At 36.8% G+C, this 20,569-nt stretch overlaps 1 protein-coding gene across 9 annotated transcripts in view; it reads right to left on the reverse strand.

The window, feature by feature from the left end:
• Positions 1-20,569, reverse strand: part of LOC129245084 (hillarin) — a 59,885-nt gene that overhangs the window by 28,256 nt on the left and 11,060 nt on the right. For all 9 annotated transcript variants that reach the window (XM_054883058.1, XM_054883064.1, XM_054883065.1 and 6 more), the window contains exon 3: positions 1,441-2,087. In XM_054883058.1, coding sequence (XP_054739033.1) covers positions 1,441-1,629 — 189 coding nt within the window. In that variant the 5' untranslated portion in view covers positions 1,630-2,087. The remainder of the gene's footprint in view (positions 1-1,440; positions 2,088-20,569) is intronic.

Genomic DNA, 20,569 nt, shown 5'->3' on the forward strand with positions numbered 1-20,569 from the left:
AGGTTAGAGTGATAGCTCCATATTTTGAAAGTTATAATATCGCGATCATCAGACTTTTCCCGGAAGTGTGGGATGCAAGCCATTGAGTTAACCTAAGGTTTGTTATTTAGCTTAGTTTAGTAAAATTTTAGTTGGTAAACATAAATACCCAAGTCAGGGTAGGGTTGGGTCAGGTTTCTGAGGTAATCGGTTTAGAATAGCCAACTCACTTAGACATGAAGGTCCGTGTTGTGGTGCCACTGTGTAACACGGGAAACTTAGTGCTTATTCATCATGGGACCATTTAGACGCTCTTATGAAGCGTAGGATAGGTTTTATCCTATTACCAGATAGTTCTGTAAGGGAGTCAAAATAGTTTTTTCCTAACAACCTTGCTCTACCCCTAACTAAGGCTGGACAATTACAGAGGAGTTTGCTTCTTCCTCTTCCTCGTCCCTAGAACTTCTGCAGTATTCATGAGAAAATATTTTTAGCCTAGAAGAGTGCCTACCTAACGGCCAATGAACGATGATACAAGTCATGACATTCGGGATGTTCTTTTCGGAGAGGCTGAGAAATTCTCCTGACCCATTCTTATCTATTTGCGGTCAAATTGGTGTGGTTGTAACACAAGTATTTTATTCTCTCCATGACCTATTGGCCTCCTGGAGAACATTTTTTTATCCTTAATTTGCAAGTTGCCATAACAATTCCAATACTGCCTCTGTTTTCAAGCAGTGAAAGCTTATTTAGTACCCTTTCTGGATAGCTCATTGGCCTTACAATTTTCTTCAATATTCTGGAACTCATATAAGACTGACCTTGAAGACGGTGCTAATATCATTTAGAGCTGCCAGGCATTCCTGAGTAACCTTTGATCTTAGTATAACTACTTCCATTGATTTGATGGGCGAGTGGCATAATCAGAGTATGTTCCATGGAAATTATTAAAAAAAAATGTTTTAAAAGCTCTCTCTCATATCATTCAGGGATGTAATCGCTCATTTACTTCAATAGTGTCATAACTCAAAAAACCAAAATGTCGAGAGAAACGGCTTGAAATTTTCAATTTACTATCGCCTTAAGTAAAAGTATAGGCATATTTTCACCTAATGCTGTTTATACTTATAGATATTGTCATGAATTATTTTAGATTTATTGACCCCATATAAGGACACCTGGTAGTCATTTCAGTTTACTTATTGTATATAATTTGTTTTCCTTTTTCGGACATTGACACTACTGAAGTAAATAAGCGATTTGTTCGTTCAGTACTTAAGATTTCAAATAATGAGTTAATCAGAAAACCACAAACTGATTAAACTAAAGTGAAATTAAATGGAAAGAAGGAAGCGAAGATTCAATTCAGTACAAAGAATATAAATTTTATTCCTGCCTAAATTGGTATTGCTTTGAAACACTCTTGGAATCTCCTATATAGTGCCGAGCTGGTTTACTCACCTCCTTGTCGTCCTGCTTGTGCTGATTATTGAAATATGTTTTAAGTGTCAACTTGGTGCCACAATGTACGCATTTAAAGCAGCCAGAGTGGAAAAATGTGAAGTCCTTGAGGGGGCCCACTCGATCAACTTGATAGACGATTTCATTGCACCGCAGGCACGTTGATTCATAGAAGTTCGGGCGGTACATTTTTCTGACTCGTTTTCGATTTGAAAGAAATCTCTTTTATTCTTAGATACACACATTCATACATAAAGCCCGTCGACAGCAAATCGATACTGCTGTGGCAATGATTTTTATAAAACTCTTCGACTGCAATTGCGGCTTTCACTGCTTGTAGTAGCTTTTGGCGTTGATTTCTTCTCACTAGAATTTTGTTTGAATATTTCTTTCATCAGTTCAGCTTATATGCATTAATGCTGTTGGTATTGTTTTTAGTTTTTTTGTTGGTATAACTGACTTAGCTGGCGCCTCGTTGTGATGTGAGGGTCTCATTGAAAATCTTTGATTGATTCGCTGATTGAGCTGGCTTGAGATGGTACATTTGTACACGTTTCTCTTGTTTTATTTTAAATGAAATGTTTTAAATGACGTTTGCGTGACTCGCCTTCCAATGTTGCATGTCAACGTAATGTGGCACGCCACAACTGCAAATGTAAAAGAAATGGTAAAGGTTTAGGTAAATTTCAACGTTTTATTGTTTTTAAGATTTGGATATTGATACACACATACGTACGTGCATATATGCATAAATATATAAATGCCTACTTACAAGTATATGTATATACCAAGTATCCAACTTTGTTGGTAATCCCACCCGGTAAAAGTGTATTGAAATTTCGAAGCAAATGTTTACGTATATTTTTCTTCGTCAAATTTGGTAAATAATATTTGCTTATAAATATTTTAATTTAATCTTAAAACGCAGTACTTCGCTTATTTGTTGCGTAGTTTTTTAAACCGAAATATTTGCCAAGGAATTTTCTCTGTTTACTAACTAAGTTGCTAATAATTGAAACTTTTAAAAATATTGTATATTTGGGGTTGTTTTTTCTGTAACGACTTATACGGATTTTAGAATATTTTACGTAGGTTCAAATACATTAATATATAAATACATATGTATTTATACAATTCATCACCGCATAGCGAATAGGACCGGAAGCCATACCAGATTTTTAATTTTGTAAAACGAAATACTAAAATTTGCTACTGGACGATGTTATTTGAAATTTTTTTATTACATTTTTGCTAAATTTAAATTGTGTTCATTTTGATTAGAAATTGATAAATAGGTACTCGTATAACATAGAAATAGTCATAAAAAAATTTAAAACCTGCTTTTTATGGATACTGAAAGTCCACTTTTATAAAAGAATTTAAAACGATAACAACAAAAACACTAACATTACTAGATTTTGATCTTCAGGATCGCTAGTATCATTTTTAAGCTTTTTTCAGAACGGCTCCTGCCGACAATTGAAGAGCAAAGTCCTACCTCTAAAATAGGCTCAGGCTATATTGACCATTCCATACCAATAGGTAGGATGAGTGTATAAGTTGAAGGCTAGTGCCTGACCGGGGTTAACCTGGCAATGCCCAGCATTATTCTTGCAAGTACATATCAAGCAGCTCACGGCCTTCGAGATTAGCTCAGGCAATCCCCGCCGGGATTGACACCCCAGCACCCGCTGGATATCTCCTAACGTGAGAAAGCGCCCTAGTTGTAGTATTCTGAGACCTGAGAAAAAGTGCCGTCTTGCTGAAACGGCTCCGGGCTAATACTGCTGCGCCCCCGTCCTCTTAAAACTTTGGCAAGCCTTCAGGCACGTTCTTCATACGTCTCCATTAAGTTGGTGGTGCAGGCTCAGTTGAGGAATACTGACTAGGACAGGAGACTTGGATCTGAACTCTATTGCCCATGAAGAGTAGAGTTAACTGTTCCCGGATTTATATCCGACCAAGGACTGTCACTCCAGCAGCATTCCCCGTAGGGGGAATGTTTATGCTGCTACAACAACAACAACAACAACAATAACAACAACAAGTAGAGTTAACCATTGTATGACCTCTCTGTATGCATAGACAACTATGTGGACATTTAGGGAAATGGCACTTCTATCTATTTTTCGTATTAAGATAGAGGCAATAAGGCAGGACCCAATCGAAATTAATAATTTAAAGGAAAAAAAGGAAGCATAGATATACGGACATATAATTGAGGACAACCTGGATGCAAGAGCAGCCTTCAGAAGAAACAGTTTACTACTAAGATCTCCGCCGGTAAAGAATGCACTGATTCTGAATGCATCTGGAAGCGGATCAGCTCACACCGCGCTCAAAAATCTTACATCTGATAGTACCACAAATGGGTAGCGTGCATAAAAACATCAGCGCTCAGAAGAAGGATGCCTCCAGTACCAATATTAGAGGGCCACAATCAGCGCAGCAAACGCCAGCTAGCACTTCTGCAGCAGCAGAACAGCTCGCCACTCCCACCTCAGCATATGGCAACACAGTCCGCGCAGAAGCGACTGCCACAAAAGAACGCATCAATCGGTACAATTGAAATCTCTCGTCTGCTTGAGTTGCTCAATGAGTGAGAAGGAGGACGGAAGATGCGATCTCCCAATACAGGCTGGTTATAAGTGCTATGCAGCAGGCGTTGAGAGGCCGATGAAACACTAGCAGCCTAGTCAAAGTTGAAGTATCTAAAATGGCTGAAATGTTAGGTGTAACACTGTCACTATGATAACAAACCCGAAGCGAGCGGATCGTTTTTGGAACGGGTTAGAACTGTTCAGGCCTCGAATGCACCTTTGATTTGATCATTGAATGAGTTTAATCAGATTTTAAGTTCCTTGGCCTTTGACTAATCGCTATCGCAATAAATTTTTGAAATAGGTGTGAAAGATGTACATATAATTGTCACAAATACTGTTGGTTCTAAGTAGTTTGTAAGAAATCTGGTATTTCTAGTTAGTACAAAGCGCTAGCTGGGCAAAACGCCAATCATTTGTATTATGAAATGTCAATAGAAGTATAAATCCAATTGTCTTAAAAGTCTTGTGCCCCATCTCCATTTGCGAAGAGCTATCGTGCGGAACAATTATCGTAGATCTACAAGTTTTTTTTACGTAGGGTAGCCGCAGTAGCCAAATGCATTGGTGCATGACTAACATTCGCGAGTGCGTAGGTTCGAATCTCCGTGCATGAAACACCAAAATGACAGAAAAAGTTTTTTCTAATAGCGGTCGCCCCTCGGCAGTCAGCGGCGAACCTCCTGCTATGAAAAAGCTCCTCATAAAAAACAATTTGCGTTCGGAGTCGGCACGAATTATTTATTTATTTTTTACGTATCTAGACATAACATTTCATGAAAAAGTCGTATAAAGCACTCCTTGCAGTTCCGAGAAAAAAAAATAAGTTTTATAAAAGTTTATTTTTAAATTTACCTTTTGATTGCATAATGAAAATATAACTGTTAAAACACCGAAGTGACAGTTCATCGCATGAGATGATTTGCATCCGCAGCATCATTCAGTAGTGTCATTATAAATTAAACCGAATTTTTTTTTAGATATTTGATTTCCATCTCAGAAGACGTTGTAGTCCCGGATTACCTCCATGTGACTGCGTCTATGTATTCAATTGGCATGCAGATCAGGTGTGCACCACATTCGGAACAAGAACATAAATTTGGAGCTTTTACTTTTATAATTTTAACTTTTTTATTCTGTTCTAATTCTTCATGACGCATGCGAAATTAGTATGAAGATATAAAAAATTAATGAATCTGCTATGAAATAGAAACCCGTTAGTAACACAAACTGAATTAAGTGTAAATGAAAGTTTTCTTTGTTCTTCGCTCTTCTCAAGTTTTCTGTTTCTATCTTGAATCCTTTTTTGGCATTCATGTTGATGCCATTCATCTCATTCATATAAACACAATAACTACTACTAGTTCCATTTTTTTTATTATTTTTACAATTCGCCGCCACTCATATAGAAATATTTATTTTTCTTGACCATTGCTTACCATATTTCACCTGAATGCGTGGTACGCCAACTCCCCCCACTGAGATATGCTAAATGGCTATTTAACAAATATGTCAAAAGAGCAGTTTGAAAATTGATTTTGTTTTTTGCATTTCATTATTTAATTTTACTATAAAAAGCAATTTCTGTTAAGTGGTAGTGTCATCTGTTTCTTAAATAAGTTTTAAGTTTCCAAAGTGGAAATAGTGGTGACATCAGTACTCAAAATTAGGTAGTATAAATTTCGAATGCACAGACATTCATATCATTAAAAAATGTGATAAAAACCTGCCAGACAGACACTTTATGGGCATTAGTAGGTGTCTGATGGGAAAAATAAAGAGTTTATCGCGATACATAGGAGGCACTACAATTTTTTCTGAATAGTGTTAAAATAATTTTCAATATAAGAGGATTCCCAGCAATTTGGTAAAATTTATATACAGATATACTTATATACTTATACATATGTGTGTTTATAATACATAAGACACATTTATGCGATGCTGAATGCTTTAGCAAAGTAAGAATGCCTTTTAAAAAAAGCACACAAAAAGAGTATTTGAGGGAGTTTCACCATAATTTACCACGTTGAACACATACCTATATAAAACCTCTATTAAAAAATCCCTATATTTTTACAAATTGAATGAACCACTGTATATTTTGTGACAAATATGTTTTATTAATCCCCATAATCGCCAACTGCTTCGATATAATAATTTTTCGAAGTTATCAAAGGCCATCAAATAAAGGGTTTTCCAATAAGAGGTGTTCTTTTGATATTTAAAGAAAAATGCCATTTCTTAATATGAATGATCGGATGTTTATTTCATTATAAAGAGGAAGGTATGCCGTTAATAGAGGAAAATAACATCAGGCAAATGACCACCACGACCACGCTTAGAGGACAATATCCTTTTCATGAAAATTTCCATAACCGAATTGCAAAGTGGCTGCCCTATGTTCTCGATAGCCTCACGAATTCCATCTTTGAGGTCTTGAATTGACCCTGGGCTATTGGTGTAGACCTTTTCTTTCACGTGGCCCCAAAGAAAAAAGTCACAAGGCGTTAAATCACAAGATCTCGGTGACCAATTGTGATCATCTCTTCGAGAAACTTTTCCCGCAAAAGATCAATGGCGTGAAGGTATGGGGTTTATGAAAACGAAGGGAAAGTAGAGCAAAGCCAATCAAAACTTTTTGGATACGATGAATTTCAGTTACTTGGCAGGCATAAAATGGCAGAACAAACAAACGATGTGTAGAGGAAATTAAGAGTATAAGGACTTGTAAATTCTATACTGTTGCGTCGCGCAAGCGCTAATATAGCATAAGATTTTAAAATTATATAATTAATATGACTAGTAAAAATGAACTTTCCGCCAAAAATGGCTTCTAATTCTAATATTTTCCTGAACGATCGCAGGCAACAATTAGCGATAAAATATGATGTCTTCAAAAGAGCAAAACATTAGACGAAAGTAAGTGGTAGCATTTCGAAATATTTAAATATTTAAAAGGAAACCAAGAAACAACTTTACCCAGCTCATTTTGGAACATTTGAGAATCGGATGAGTTTCTTACAAAATAATAGTTTTTAAGGACGTCAGCATAAAGTAAAAACTAGGCATACGAAAAACAGTTTTGCATGTCAATATTTTAAATAAAACAAATAGCAAAGGACCTACCTTGGACACTGCCTTTTGGGACTCCAGATGACACAATAAAATAATATAACTGAAGATTTTCAACAACAACCACAATCTACGATTCAAGAGATAGGACTTCAACCAACGGAGAAATATTAAGTATCTTCGGTTTTAGAAAAGCTAAAGCTGTTGAGCCTGACCTTAATATATTCATGAATGTAACCACCCTTTAACATTAATCGATTGTGGGCAAGTTGTATCAAAACCGGTAAACTCTATGTTAACCCAAATCCCTCTGCATCTTTCCTGTTTTCAAAAACTTTTATTTCAAATTTCGGTTTTTGATATTAAAAGAGTAAGACAAAGGTGCGAGTATCATCGAAATTGGACTGTAAAATAAGACTTTAAAGGAGATCTTAGCACACAGACATTCCCCTCGTCGTAATTTTTTTTTACCAGTCGAAGTTTAAGTAAAAAAGTACAATCAAAATCGGAAGAGCTTGATAAAGGGTTATTTAACTAATATCCTCTTGTTGTTGTAGCAGTAACTTTGCCCTGTCAGGGTAGTGCAATCACCGGTCGTCTTCGTCTAGCTCATCCAATGCTAGGCCCAAACATGCTGTTTCGACAGGTAAGGTCTAGAGGGAGAGGGGTGTTAGATGAGTGGGTTTGATGGGGCATGTGAAAAGGTGGTTAGTGTCGTGCGGGGGCCTTCACATGCCGGACATAGGTATGTTTAGTATGTCGGGGACGATTCTGGATAAGTAGGAGCTTAACCTACTACACTATCCAGAACATAATTGTGCCAAGGTTACGTGGAACTCTCGGGGAAGTTGGAGCTCTTCGTCTGCGATAGGTCGTGGTTGGACTCCGATAACGACATTCGGAGCCCGGGAGCTTAGGAAGGTGGTAATGGTCTCCCGATGAATGCAAGGGTGAGGCCTACGGTAACACCCTAGCAGAAACTGCTTGCTGAGCAGTTTGTTATGCTCCTTCGCAGGCAGCATATCGACCTCGTCGTGTAGGTGTTGTATCGGGGACATCATGAGACATCCTCTCGCGGTCCTTATTGCAGTGTTTTGGTAGGTCTGAAGTTTCATCCACTGCGAATCACTGGTTCCAGGCGACCAGGGGTTGTTTACCGTCGGAATTTGTGTGTCATCGACTTTTACCTTAAGTTGCAGCTTGACCTCCTTTGTCCAGGTGGTGAAAAGGGTCACCGTGAATTTAGTGGGGGAAAGTTGTAAGTTCCTCGCAATGAAGAAGCGAGAAAGGCAGGCGAGGTAGTCGTTCGCTTTGGAGCATAGGCCATCAAGGTCATTGTCTCTTCTTCTTTTCTACTTCCTTTCTATTGACAACACGACTTTGTGACCACATAAGTTTTGGTTGAGTTTAAAAAAATTAATTTAGTCTTAAGCATGAAACACTGTGCCTTTAAACGAAGTATACCAACGGGCAACGGGATTTTTTGTTGATTCGATAGGCATGAGGACCTCGAATAGAAAGAGTTCAAACTGCGTTGCGCACTTCTGCTATAGAAACAATTTTTTTTAAGAACCATCGGATGCAGCATAAAATTGTGAGCAAATAGTAGAAAAAGCTGGTCAAACACTCAGCAAAAGGTGCAAGCGCCAAGTAAAAACGCATATATGGATGGCTGAAATAACATTTCGGAACAATTTTTCAAAGGCCGCTAAACGTTTTTTTTGTTTTTTTTTTTGTTTTTTTTTTGTTTTTTTTTTTTGTTCAGAATAGAGCGCATGTGTATGTACATAAGCTGCCTCACAGACTGGCTGGTGACGCACACAGCTCTGAAAGTGATAGTTGGTGCATTTTTTGAGCATTGCATGCTCATTAAGCGTAACTAAGGCAACAATTATACCTTTCTATTATTATTGTACGTACATACATACATACATACATACATACATATTGCACTGGTAGTATTATGCAGAAGTATTTAAAAAAATTTAATTTTTGGAAAAATGCCAACAAATTTTTATAATTTTGAAAAGTTCATTTTAACTGCTAATTATAACAAAACCGAAAGAGTCACGTCAATTGGGAAGGCAAGAAAACAAAATATAATTTTTAAGCTAACTAGTAGAGATGGCTGCGGAAAATATTTATATTAATTTGGAGGGAATACTTTATTCAAGTTTTATTTTACTGCAGTAAATGCCTAAAATGTACTCAATGCTAGAAAATTAATTTTCAATTACTACTGCCTTAAAAAAATGCGTATATTTGTTTGTTTCTGAATATTGGACTTATTTCATATTGATGCACTTTAAATTTAAAAAGCGAAACGCCTTTATTGAGCGGAGCGAGTAGAGCACTGAATTTTAACACTTTATTAGTATCAGTTAGGCGCCGTGTGTTTATAAAAAATTGGCGCAAAGTCTACATATTGCCATTTTCGCCGTATTGAGTAAATAAGACTGAGCATACTCTCCTCAGCCGGTTATTTTAATTTATGATGGAAGCTCGAAAAGCTAAAATTAAATATATAAATAAATCTAAAAAAATTATAGAATCTAAAATTTCTTAGGTACGTTTACATATTATTAAATACGCTGCATTAGTATTTGTGTGTAAATGTATCGAAATACAATTTATTCATTTTAAAGTTTTATTTTGTATCGAAACATCAGAATATTTTATATAATGTTAATTAATAAGCTCTAAAACGTACATTTCGTATAACTTCTAATCGAAAAATATCTAAACTTCCGGGTACGTATATGAAAATTAGCGTGCACTATGAATCACAAATTTATTTTTAGAAAATATATTTATTTTTTATTTTTTAATAAAAATCTTTCAACGCGATTGCCTTAATTGATCTCAATTTCCACAGTTCAGATTACAAAATTTGGTTTCAGTTTTTGTGGCAAAAAAAATGAGAGAAAACTACCATATTTATTGTAAAATGACAAATATACAGATATGTAAAATTAAAGCTCTGCATTTTGTAATGTTATTGGTATGAAAATGTAATATAATAATTCATTATAGTTAAAGCCTGTACTCTCTGTATGCTCTTCTAAGTATACATATGAATATAAAAGCATTTGCTCAAACTTGTAAAAGTTTCTTTGTTTTTTTTTATTTGTTTTCAAAACCAATAAAGTTCAAAATAAGCAATAATTTGCATTTGGATGTTTGGAAAAAGAGTAAATGGAACATTGCTGGTAAGTAAGGAGTATGCATAGATGTTATAAATAAAAAGCAAAACAAAAAAATTAAATATCGAATCTAAAATCATTAGAAAATAATTTGCTAGGGGTCGGCAACCTGTGGCTCGATGCGGCTCTTTAATTCCATTGGCAAATATTGTTTATTTTATTAAAACAAAAAAGTCATTTAAAAATCGTTCTGAATTTATTAACAAGGATTAGGCACCGATTCTATCTATCAGCCACTTGTACCCTTCCCCCCGTGACACGCATCGTCACTGCCGTCAGTCCGCCGGATGCCCCTGAATGACGCCTTCGTCGGATGGTTTTAATTCGCTTTCTACGCAAGACAATTTGGCGTTTTCACCAGTGATTTAGCTGTGACGTATAGTTTGTTACTTTAAGTAAAAGAGTAAGAAGGGAATTATCTTCTTGATAAATAATTAATAAAAAAATAATAAAACGTAAGATTACTTCGGGGAGAATGAAGAACCAGTGTGCTTCTAATTAAGTTATTCTTCTAATTAAGAATTTGAAACAAAACCAACGACGATGATGACAAAAATTAGTTTCTATTGGTGATCTTCCTCGATAACAATTGAAATATGATAAGAGATTTGAATGTCGAATATAAACTTATTTGTGAGCCATGAGGATGCCACAGCTTCTTTGCTAGAACTATTGATGGATTTCGTCTAGAATATATGAAAAAGGTCCAAAATTTCGTAACTATAGCCATATATAATGTTATACTTGCTGTACCCTCTCGCCAATTGAAAGTGTGTGGTGTAAATTGACTGTGAGCTTCGGTTATTTGCTCACCATTGCAGAAAGGTGATTATGATCAAGGGTTAGGGTTGGCGCAAGAGAGTAAATTAATACTCAGAAAAGAGAAGATTTGCTAATTAGAGAAAATACCCAATATTTATGCATAACGAATTTGCAAATTAAACTAACCTAGGAAGGAGTATTTTTATGTCGAAAAAGCTTCTAATAAAAACCGTATGGCATCTGGAGGCGGCATAAAACCTACTGTCGCGACTAAACTTAATTGGTTTTAAAGTTCCCAACCTGAATAATGTAGCACCAAATCCACGACAAGGCAATATTTTTTGCTTTCTTTTTAATCCAATTCTTTGGACGCGCAAGAATATGTAATGTACGTCAACTGAATGATCAACAGTTTGAAGTAATAAACAAAAGACTTAAGAAGCGAACTTGCACAAAATATTTTAATTAGCGTAAAAATCAGATGCGTTCTTATGAATTGTTACAAATTTCTCAAGACTATGTACATACGTTCATATGTATTGTAACTGAAAAAAAAATTAAAAATTAAGGTAGGAATTTGTTTAGCTCATCATACTTCAGTCAGCCAGTAGAAACTTATGAGAGCAAATGCAAATGTGGTCCAGTCCCTTTACGTTCACATTACGGTACTCGTATAAACAAACAATGTGTTTGTTTGCAGCTTTCAATGAATACATATGTATACATATGCACTTATACACTACCTGTTCATACACACACTTAAGTATATATGCATATGTATACTAACCTCATACGTTGGTATGTGATCGCATGATCGAATCCGGTACTGGAGTATGCGCAAATAAACAACACACAGTAACATTTTCCGAATGAATGTGCAATATTGTGAGAGTATTCTTCGGTATATGGATGCATATGGATGTGTGAGTGAATAGGCATATTCTTGGAGGTCATTACCGCACAACTTTGCCTCCCAATTCTCCAGCACCGATTCGTTTATGCCACAACATACAGCCCAAAATATTGCTTTTGTTGTTGCTAATGTTTTTATTGGGGCCGGTTTCTCTACAGTCGCGATTGTTTTTAGCAACAAAAACGGGTTTCAAACATAACACAAAAAAAAGAAAAATAAACAAAAACCAAATTGTAAAAAAATGTCGAAAGAATGTGAACGCTAAAGAACCAGCCAGCTTCTTTGAAATTCCAACGAAATTGAGTTTTTTTCTATTTCATGCTCTTTTTCGTCCGTTTGTTCAAATATGTGCGTACATTTTTATAACTGACTGTTTTCTTGCGTTGTTATGAGGATTTTTAAGATCTTCACTATTCACTGGAGTTTGCTTAAATTTTTTGTGTTTAATGCTTTTCCTTTATTCATGTTTTGCTTAAGTGAACTCGCATATATTTACTTAGTGAATTAATCACTCAAATAGTTAACACCTTCCTCTGAGTAGTAGCTACTTCAAAATGAATGAAAATCTTTGTTATATTTTTTAGACGCACTGCTTTTAAATAACCAAATCGAAATTAGGGCCTTGAGCCCGTTGTTTGTGCGTTCGAAATTAGTCAACTAATGTCTGACTAATGTTTCTCGACTCCATCCGAATCGATATTAGGCTCATCTAGGCTCCCCGGCACAGCGGCATAGACGGAAACTTCTGCGCTGATGAGCTTACTAGACGGGGCACCTTGGAGACGGTTTCAACGCAAAACGTAAGTATTAGAGTTCCCCTGAGAAACTGTGGTCTATTCCTGCAAAGATGGGACCACGAAAACGCAGCGAGCGCTGGCCTAGTGCGCAAACGTGCAAAGTCTCGAGATCCTTTTGGCTACGTATAGATCGGAGGCGCTCGATGCAACTTCTGAAGCCAATAAAGCCACAGCTCTCGAATTTGGCGGGTCTTCTTAGCGGACATTGTCCATTGGGTGTCCATGCGATATGACTTGGAATTACTTCAAGTCCGTTCTGCAGAAGCCTTCTGGAGGATGAGGTGAAATCATCTCAGTACCTTCTTCTCAGCTGCCATGCTCTCGTCGGGCAAAGATTGAAACATCTGAGCTCTTATTTGCTACACCTGCGGATATTGATGGTTTAAATATCGCACACCTGGTAAATTTCATCAGTAGCTTCAAGCAGTTAAACAAACGTAATTAGCCACTGCCGGTACTCATCCTCTAACCAAGCCCATTCTTCTTTTTTCCACCTGTTTGGGTCTTTCCCTGTATGGTATCATAACGGACAAATTTTGATTATTTGTCCCAGTAAGTTCAGTACAAAGTCAAATTCCTCAATCTTCTCAAATCTTCTTTGTTTACTATCTTAGTAAGGCGAGTCTCAAAAGTGAACGTTCAACATTTTTTAGTAAGAAAAATTAATGTTTTTATTTAATAAGCTTTTAGTTGATCGGTTTGCAGTAATTCTACAATAGAAGTAAAAAGAAAAGAAATTGAATTGGCGAGGGGAAATCATAGCAAAACTGTGGAAAGAAGGCCGAAACGATCGATAAATAGGAAGAACAACAGGCAGGGCATGGACTCCGGTTCGGATAATAATTCCAAACTATAAAAATACCGAAATTATAACTTCACTTTTCTAAGCGTGTGACCTATCCATCGCCACTTTTGGCGTTTGATTTGCCATAGGATGGGTTCCTCATTCATTTCCAAAAGCGCGTCGTTTCTAATGGTGTTCGATCAGAATATTCTACAGATGGTACGAAATTTATTGACGAAAGATTGTAGCCACTGTGTGATGGTTTAAACACCGCCGTGTTTAACTTCAAGAGTATTGACTTCTCAAATGAGCTGAGTATTCGTCTGCTGTGATAGTGCAGCAGATTTAGCAGAAGCTTTCAACAAATTCCTCCGGGCATCCGTCAACCATTATATCTCTTGATTTATTGTGGTTGGCTCTCATAGCCTTCGTCTTGGCGATGTTGACCTCCCGTCTGACAGTGCGTACCAGCGTGATTCGTCTGTCCGCCTTCGCTTGCATGCCAGTTAGTTTGTGAGAGAAGAGGTAGATGACATTGGCGAAATCCAGGTCCTCAAGATGCTTGGTGAAACTCCATACGATGCCTCCTTTGTGCAGAGTCAATTGGCTCATGCCGTCGTCTAGGGCGACGGCGAAGAGAAGGGGCGAAGGGGACAACCTTGCCTTACGTCTGCGTTGGTGATATTGACATTGTGAAGCACTGCAAGTTCGGAGTTCTTATAAAGGGTGGATTGTTAAAATTTAAAATAGCTTGACAAATCTTAAAATTGGTTGGTGAAACCGGGTATTTAAATTCTACTAGTGAAATAACTTACAAAAACGTAAAATGAGTTTTACCTTTTTGTAATAAGGAAAGTTTAGTATACGTATGTAAATTTTTTTACAATTTGTATAGTGTTTTTAAGTTATAACTAGGGCATGATTCCTACATTTTCACTGATAGCCAAGCGGCGATAAAATCCCTCACGAAACAGTCGATGACCTCCAAGGTAGCCATGAAATGCCGCACATCTCTAAACGAGATGGCTCAGTCATTTCACCTGAAAATAACATGGGTTCCTGGCCATCGTGACATTGAGGGTAACTTCAGGGCCGATAAACTAGCGAGACTCGGCACCAAATTCACTGATGAGTACATAGAGAATGTCATAGGGATATCCTTACAAACATGTAAGCTACTTATCCTTCAAGAAATCGTAAGGAAAGCAAACAAAAGATGGCGTAATGCAGCCACCTGCGAAATCGCCCGTCAACTGTGGCCGACTCTAAATCTCTGCTAACCCAAAATAAACACAGTCTAAGCACACTGATCTCAGTCATAACGGGCACTGCCTAATAGGTAGACACGTCCAAAGGACGGGTGTGCAAACACATGACTTCTGTAGAAGTTGTCGAGATGAGGACGAGAAAGAGACAGTCTCGCACCTACTATGCCATTGTCCTGCTCTATCCAGACGCGGGTTTACTATTCTGGGTAAACAATTTTTTACTGAGTTAAAAGGACTCAGTTCTGCAGAAATCAGAGATATTCTAAAATTTTTGAAAAGCACACACTGGTTTTACGAGAGATAAGGACAAACTCCCTACAAGGCATCACAATGGGATTTGAGCCTGAGTGTGTCCCACAGGACAACCGCTTCAACCTAACCTAACTTAACCTATAATTAGGGCGCTCAAGCTCCCTCTTTATAGATATCACTCTGTTGTTTTCAATATAATTGTTTCTACAAAATTTCATTCATATTTAATTTGAGCTAAATTTGCTAATATTTCTGATAAACGACATTTCTTTGAAAACAGTTTTTGCAAATATTATACTAAATGTCGAAAGCAGTATTTCTAAAGAAACAATTTTATCCAATACAAAAATATTAATTAATGAGACAACCGATGCTTATGGGTGCCACGTAGTGAATGCTATTTTAGGCGATTTAGCAGTGATAAAAGAGCCTTTTCTGTTCAACACAACCTTCCAAAAAAACATTAGCAGTGCTGGATACAAGTTTTACCAAAGACTCCGTATTATTGCTTTATTGCTACTGACGGACGCCGCGCCTTATATGCTGAAAGCTGGGAAAGCAATTAATGTGTTTTATCGAAAATGAGTGCATGCAACTTGCCCTGTTCCTGAACTCTACAGAGTTTGTGAAATAATTCGTGAATCATAACTGAAGGTTGATCAATTGATTTCAAATATTTAGAAAGTGTTTCTTATGGCTCCAGCATGTAGAACTATTTATTTTTAAAGAGTGTGGACTTTATATGTAAGCCGCTTTTATCAGAGACAAATATTTAGAAAATATTCATTCAATCGTTAATTAATAGAATAGAGCGATTCACTGCCATGCCAACAGATGTTGAGGTACAGCAGAAGCTAGTATTCATGCAAGCGAGTTATGACTGTTGGGTTAATTCTATTAAAAAATTGGAGCCAGCAAATTTGTGGCTAAAAACCAAAATTAAACTAATTTTCAATGTAAAGACAGTCAATGACCGCGTTCCGGTTACGGAAGCCAAAACAACATTGAAACCAATTTTATCAAAAAGCAAGGACTTCCGTGTGATAAAAGATATTTCAGCCCAAATGTCGGCTAAACACACATCTACATATACCCCAGCCGAACTAATGACTTTTAAATATGAAATTAAAAATTGTTCGTAACCAAAGTTGAAATTGAAGTAAAAGTTGCGAAAACCTGCTCTTAAGTGGCTTTTTTTAAGAGGAAGTTTTATGATTTTTAATGGAATTTTTTAATTTTTAGTTGCCAGTTTGATTACACTTAGCGTCACTTTTCAGTGCCAAAAAAGGATTTTTTTGTTGGCTTAGTAATAACATAATGCACTTAAATTGAATTCAATTGCCGATTACTATACTTATAGTTGTACATATAAAAGGTGGCGCAAAAATAATCACCCAATAATGTTTGCGAATACATTTTTTACTAAATAATATGGTTTTGAGTGATGTAAATCTTTATTTTGATCTTTGCGAGCTCCATTACTTGGCTGTTTGCGTACTGCAGCTGTCTAGTTCACAAGTGTCAGATCTTATTGACGCCACCTTGTACAATTATAATCTTTTGATTTCATACATTCTTTGCTACATTCTTGGCCGAACTTCTACTTCAATTTGTGGGGTGCGTCTTGATGTTGTCCGACCAATTGATCGACTTACAGTTTTATGCAACCTCCGAACGGTTGATTTTATGAATGCACTCGGTTTGTCATTGTCGGACGAGAGGCAACCTTCTTCTTTTTGATTGGCGCGATAACCGCTTACGCGATTTTGGTCGAGTTTAACAAAATCGCGCTAGTCGTTTCTTTCTCGTGCTAACCGACGCCTTACCCACTTCCCAACTCAGAGGAGGCTTTTCTCTCCCTCTGCTATTACCAGCTGGCAGCCGGAGCGTTTGTATCTATTTGAATTCAGTCAACGAGGCCGTCGGATCTTTATTCGCTACGATACTCATCGTCGCCAAGCCCAAAACTCTTCCCCAAAATCTTTCTCTCAAACAACGTCTCATCGGATATTGTCATTGTCCACGCTTCTGCGCCAAACGTCAGGACGGGCAAGATGAGAACCTTATAGAGTGATAGGTTTGTTCATCGAAAGAGGACTTTACTACTCAATTACCTACTTAGTCCAAACACTTTTTGTCAAGAAAGGTTCTCCGATTGGTGGCAACCGCTGATAGAAAAAAAATAACTTTTTCTGTTTTTTTCTTTCTACCGAACGATAGTCGCATCCAATCTCACTTTGGTATGGCAGCTGCAGTTTAGTGTGAAAATATTAACACTTGGAAAAGTAGGACTTGTCAAGAGCGCATATCCAAAAAGCCATATAGATACATACACATACACAGGTATACACATACATGTATGTACTAATTAGTAGTGACACATAGCAATGATGTTTTGACGTTTTGCATTCCTTCGGACATATTCTTAGCGCAAACTCCTCAATTTCTACTAACAAACTTATATGTAAATACATATAAACTCACATACAATGCACACGAAATTAACGCTTTAGTCTTTGGTGCTGAGACAGCTAACCTAAATCTCAGTAAAAAGATATACAAACGCATGCAAATGTTTAAACTACTGACAAGTTGAAAGTGGCAATAGATATTTATGACGTGAATGTGTTTGAAATGAGAAACGAGTGAAAAGCGAGTTTAGAGTTTGGCACCGTCTCAACTCAGCGTCATTTTTGCTGCAAAAGCTTTATTCACAAATAAGAGGTTAATGAAAGCGCCGAACGAAAGTTATTGATATTGGCAAAAACAACCCGTTCGTGTATGAAACTCACGATAGCAAATTTGCATATTAAATGTAAGTAGATACATTCTAATACTTAGTGTATCAAAAAATATAAATAAATTGTGTATTGCATGAAAATTATCCGGTAAGGCAATACGCTGGCTGGCATTTTGGAGCTTGCCGGATCGGTGGACTATGCACTCCCGTCTGCACTTGCCATTACAATGTTCACCACTCTCCTACCATCAAGGGAGAAATGAAATGCCGCACATCTCTTAACGAGATGGTTGAGTCATTTCACCTAAAGGTAACATGGGTTCCTGGGCATTGCGTCATTGAGGGTAACTGCAGAGCCGATGAACTAGCGAGACTCGACACCAAAATGACCGATGAGTACATATTCAATGACATATCCATGCCCTTACAAGCATGTAAGCTACATATCCTTGAGGAAAACGTAAGAACAGCGATAGCGGAATAAAACTACCTGCGAAATAGCCCGATAATTGTGGCCGACCCTCAATGCTTAGCACACAGAATCTCTGCTAAGCCAAAACAAGCACAGTCTTAGCAAATTGATTTCAGACATAACGACAGTCACACGCCCAGAGGATGGCTGTACAAACACACGACTTCTGCAGAAGCTTTCTATATGAGGAAGAGGAAGAGACGATCTCGCACCTGTGCCGTTCTCCTGCTCTATCCAGACGTAGATTTACAATTTTTTAATGAATTTGAAGACCTCCGTACTGCGAAATCAGGGATATTCTAAAAATTTTGACATGTACCCTAAGGTTTTAGGAGAGGTAAGGACAACTTCCTTGCGCGGCATCACAACGGGCTATGACCCTGAGTGGTCAAGCGCTCCAACCCAACCTAACCTAAGTGGCGCTGGAGTCCATTGATGGAAATTGTCACACATATTCAGATTTGACACATATTCAGAGTGTATACCACTCAAGAAAGAAAGATTGCGCCCATCAGAGAGTGCGTGGCGTCACACTAGTCTAGTTGAGTAATGTTGCCAACCTTTTGCACTTCGCAATAAATTTAGTACCTTTTTATACCCAAAATGTGAAAATTTGTAGCTATTAAAATTGCTAGTTAAAAAAATTTGTAAATAAAAAAGACTAAAAAACCACTCTGCGAAGAATTGAGTGCTATAGAAAACTTGTTGATTCCTATAACATTTGATGTTTTGAAAGCGCAAGTCTTGCTCTTTGCTCATTTTGTTGATTATGCTAGAATATTGGATCTGCTTCTCTCAACTCTTCTTAACATTTAAAACCGTTTAATAAATTTAAAAAAGTCTTTGCATTTGCTAAAGACGAATTAGAGCCGTAGAGGTGTATCCATACCAAAAATAAGCAGATAATAATAGATACTGAAGAGTACTTTATCTTGTTACATAACCTCAAATATAATAAAAAAGTGTTTTCAGCCCTTTTTTAAAGAGATTATCTTAACATAATTTTTTAATACAAGGATAGATTTTTAAAACTGTGTTTTTTCCATACAGTCTATTGTACATAGCCATAACATATTTCTTAAAAAAAAACGCACATTAGAAAAAAAGTCTTTTAAGTAATTCAACAAAGATTAAGTACTTTATTTTCTTTAAATGGGCATTTTATTGCTTTTTTATATCCAAAACTAGACAAAACCGCATTTGCGAGAGAGAGATTTGAGTGCTCGAAGGAGAAGAAAAATAGCGAACTTGGAAAAAAAGTAAGTAAAGCCAGCAAATGTCATATACAAATAAAGCATACAGATTTTAGTTTTAATTTTTTCATCGCTGATTGAACATAGAACGTGGAGAAAAGGGATTGCCATGCAGGACTTTATATGTTTATTTACCACGATTTTATTTTCCAATTGAAGCCGATGGGAAGGTACTTACAAACATTTACCTAGCAACATTAAGAGCACTTCGTTAAGTCAACGCCACTGATAGTTTTTGCCAGAAATATATAATATTACTTATATATCTGAGGCTTACTTGCGGTGATTGGACACAGGTCTAACATAAACAGGCTTGAATTGACTTTTAAATTTAATTCAAGACACCACAAAAATAAAGAGGAGTTCGGTCAAACACCCAACGAAGTGTGTAAGCGACAATTATTATTAATATTATTATTATTATTCTTTCTCTGGTCCTTAATCTCGCGTGGGGCATAAGGCATCAATCAAGCGTGCGCGTCGTCTTGTGCGATTCTTCCCACAAATTAATTCGCTCCAGATCTTCCCGATGCTGTTAGCTTCCCTTTCGATTGTATGCCTCCAAGTTTCTTATTTTTAATAATTATCAATAATTGAAAACCACCTACATTCTTTACTGTCGAAGAAATAAATTCTCAATATCGTAAGCAAAAAAAAAAAAAATCTCACAAATAAAAGCGATTCTTGAGTGACTTGAAACTTACACTTTGTTATATTGTACTAAAATTAATTGGGCTATAAAACGGCATACACAGAAGTGTTCTGAAGTTTCTGATTAAAAAGTTGAAAATTTTGATGAAATTTTTTTGAAATTTGTTAAATTTTTGTGCATTTTGTGCAAGGTTTGAAGCTTTAAGTTATATGGTTATTGTTGTAGAATGTCCTACACTTTCGAGCAAGGCGAATCTACGGAACGATACACCAAAAAGGAAGGTGAAGAAGGGGAAGATCACATTCGCGTAGGAAGGACCAAGTGCTGCAGAACCTGCCAGCGCTTGGGATTTCTAACT

Source organism: Anastrepha obliqua, chromosome 4 (genome assembly GCF_027943255.1).
Source record: "Anastrepha obliqua isolate idAnaObli1 chromosome 4, idAnaObli1_1.0, whole genome shotgun sequence".
In the NCBI taxonomy this organism is placed as follows: Eukaryota; Metazoa; Arthropoda; class Insecta; order Diptera; family Tephritidae; genus Anastrepha; species Anastrepha obliqua.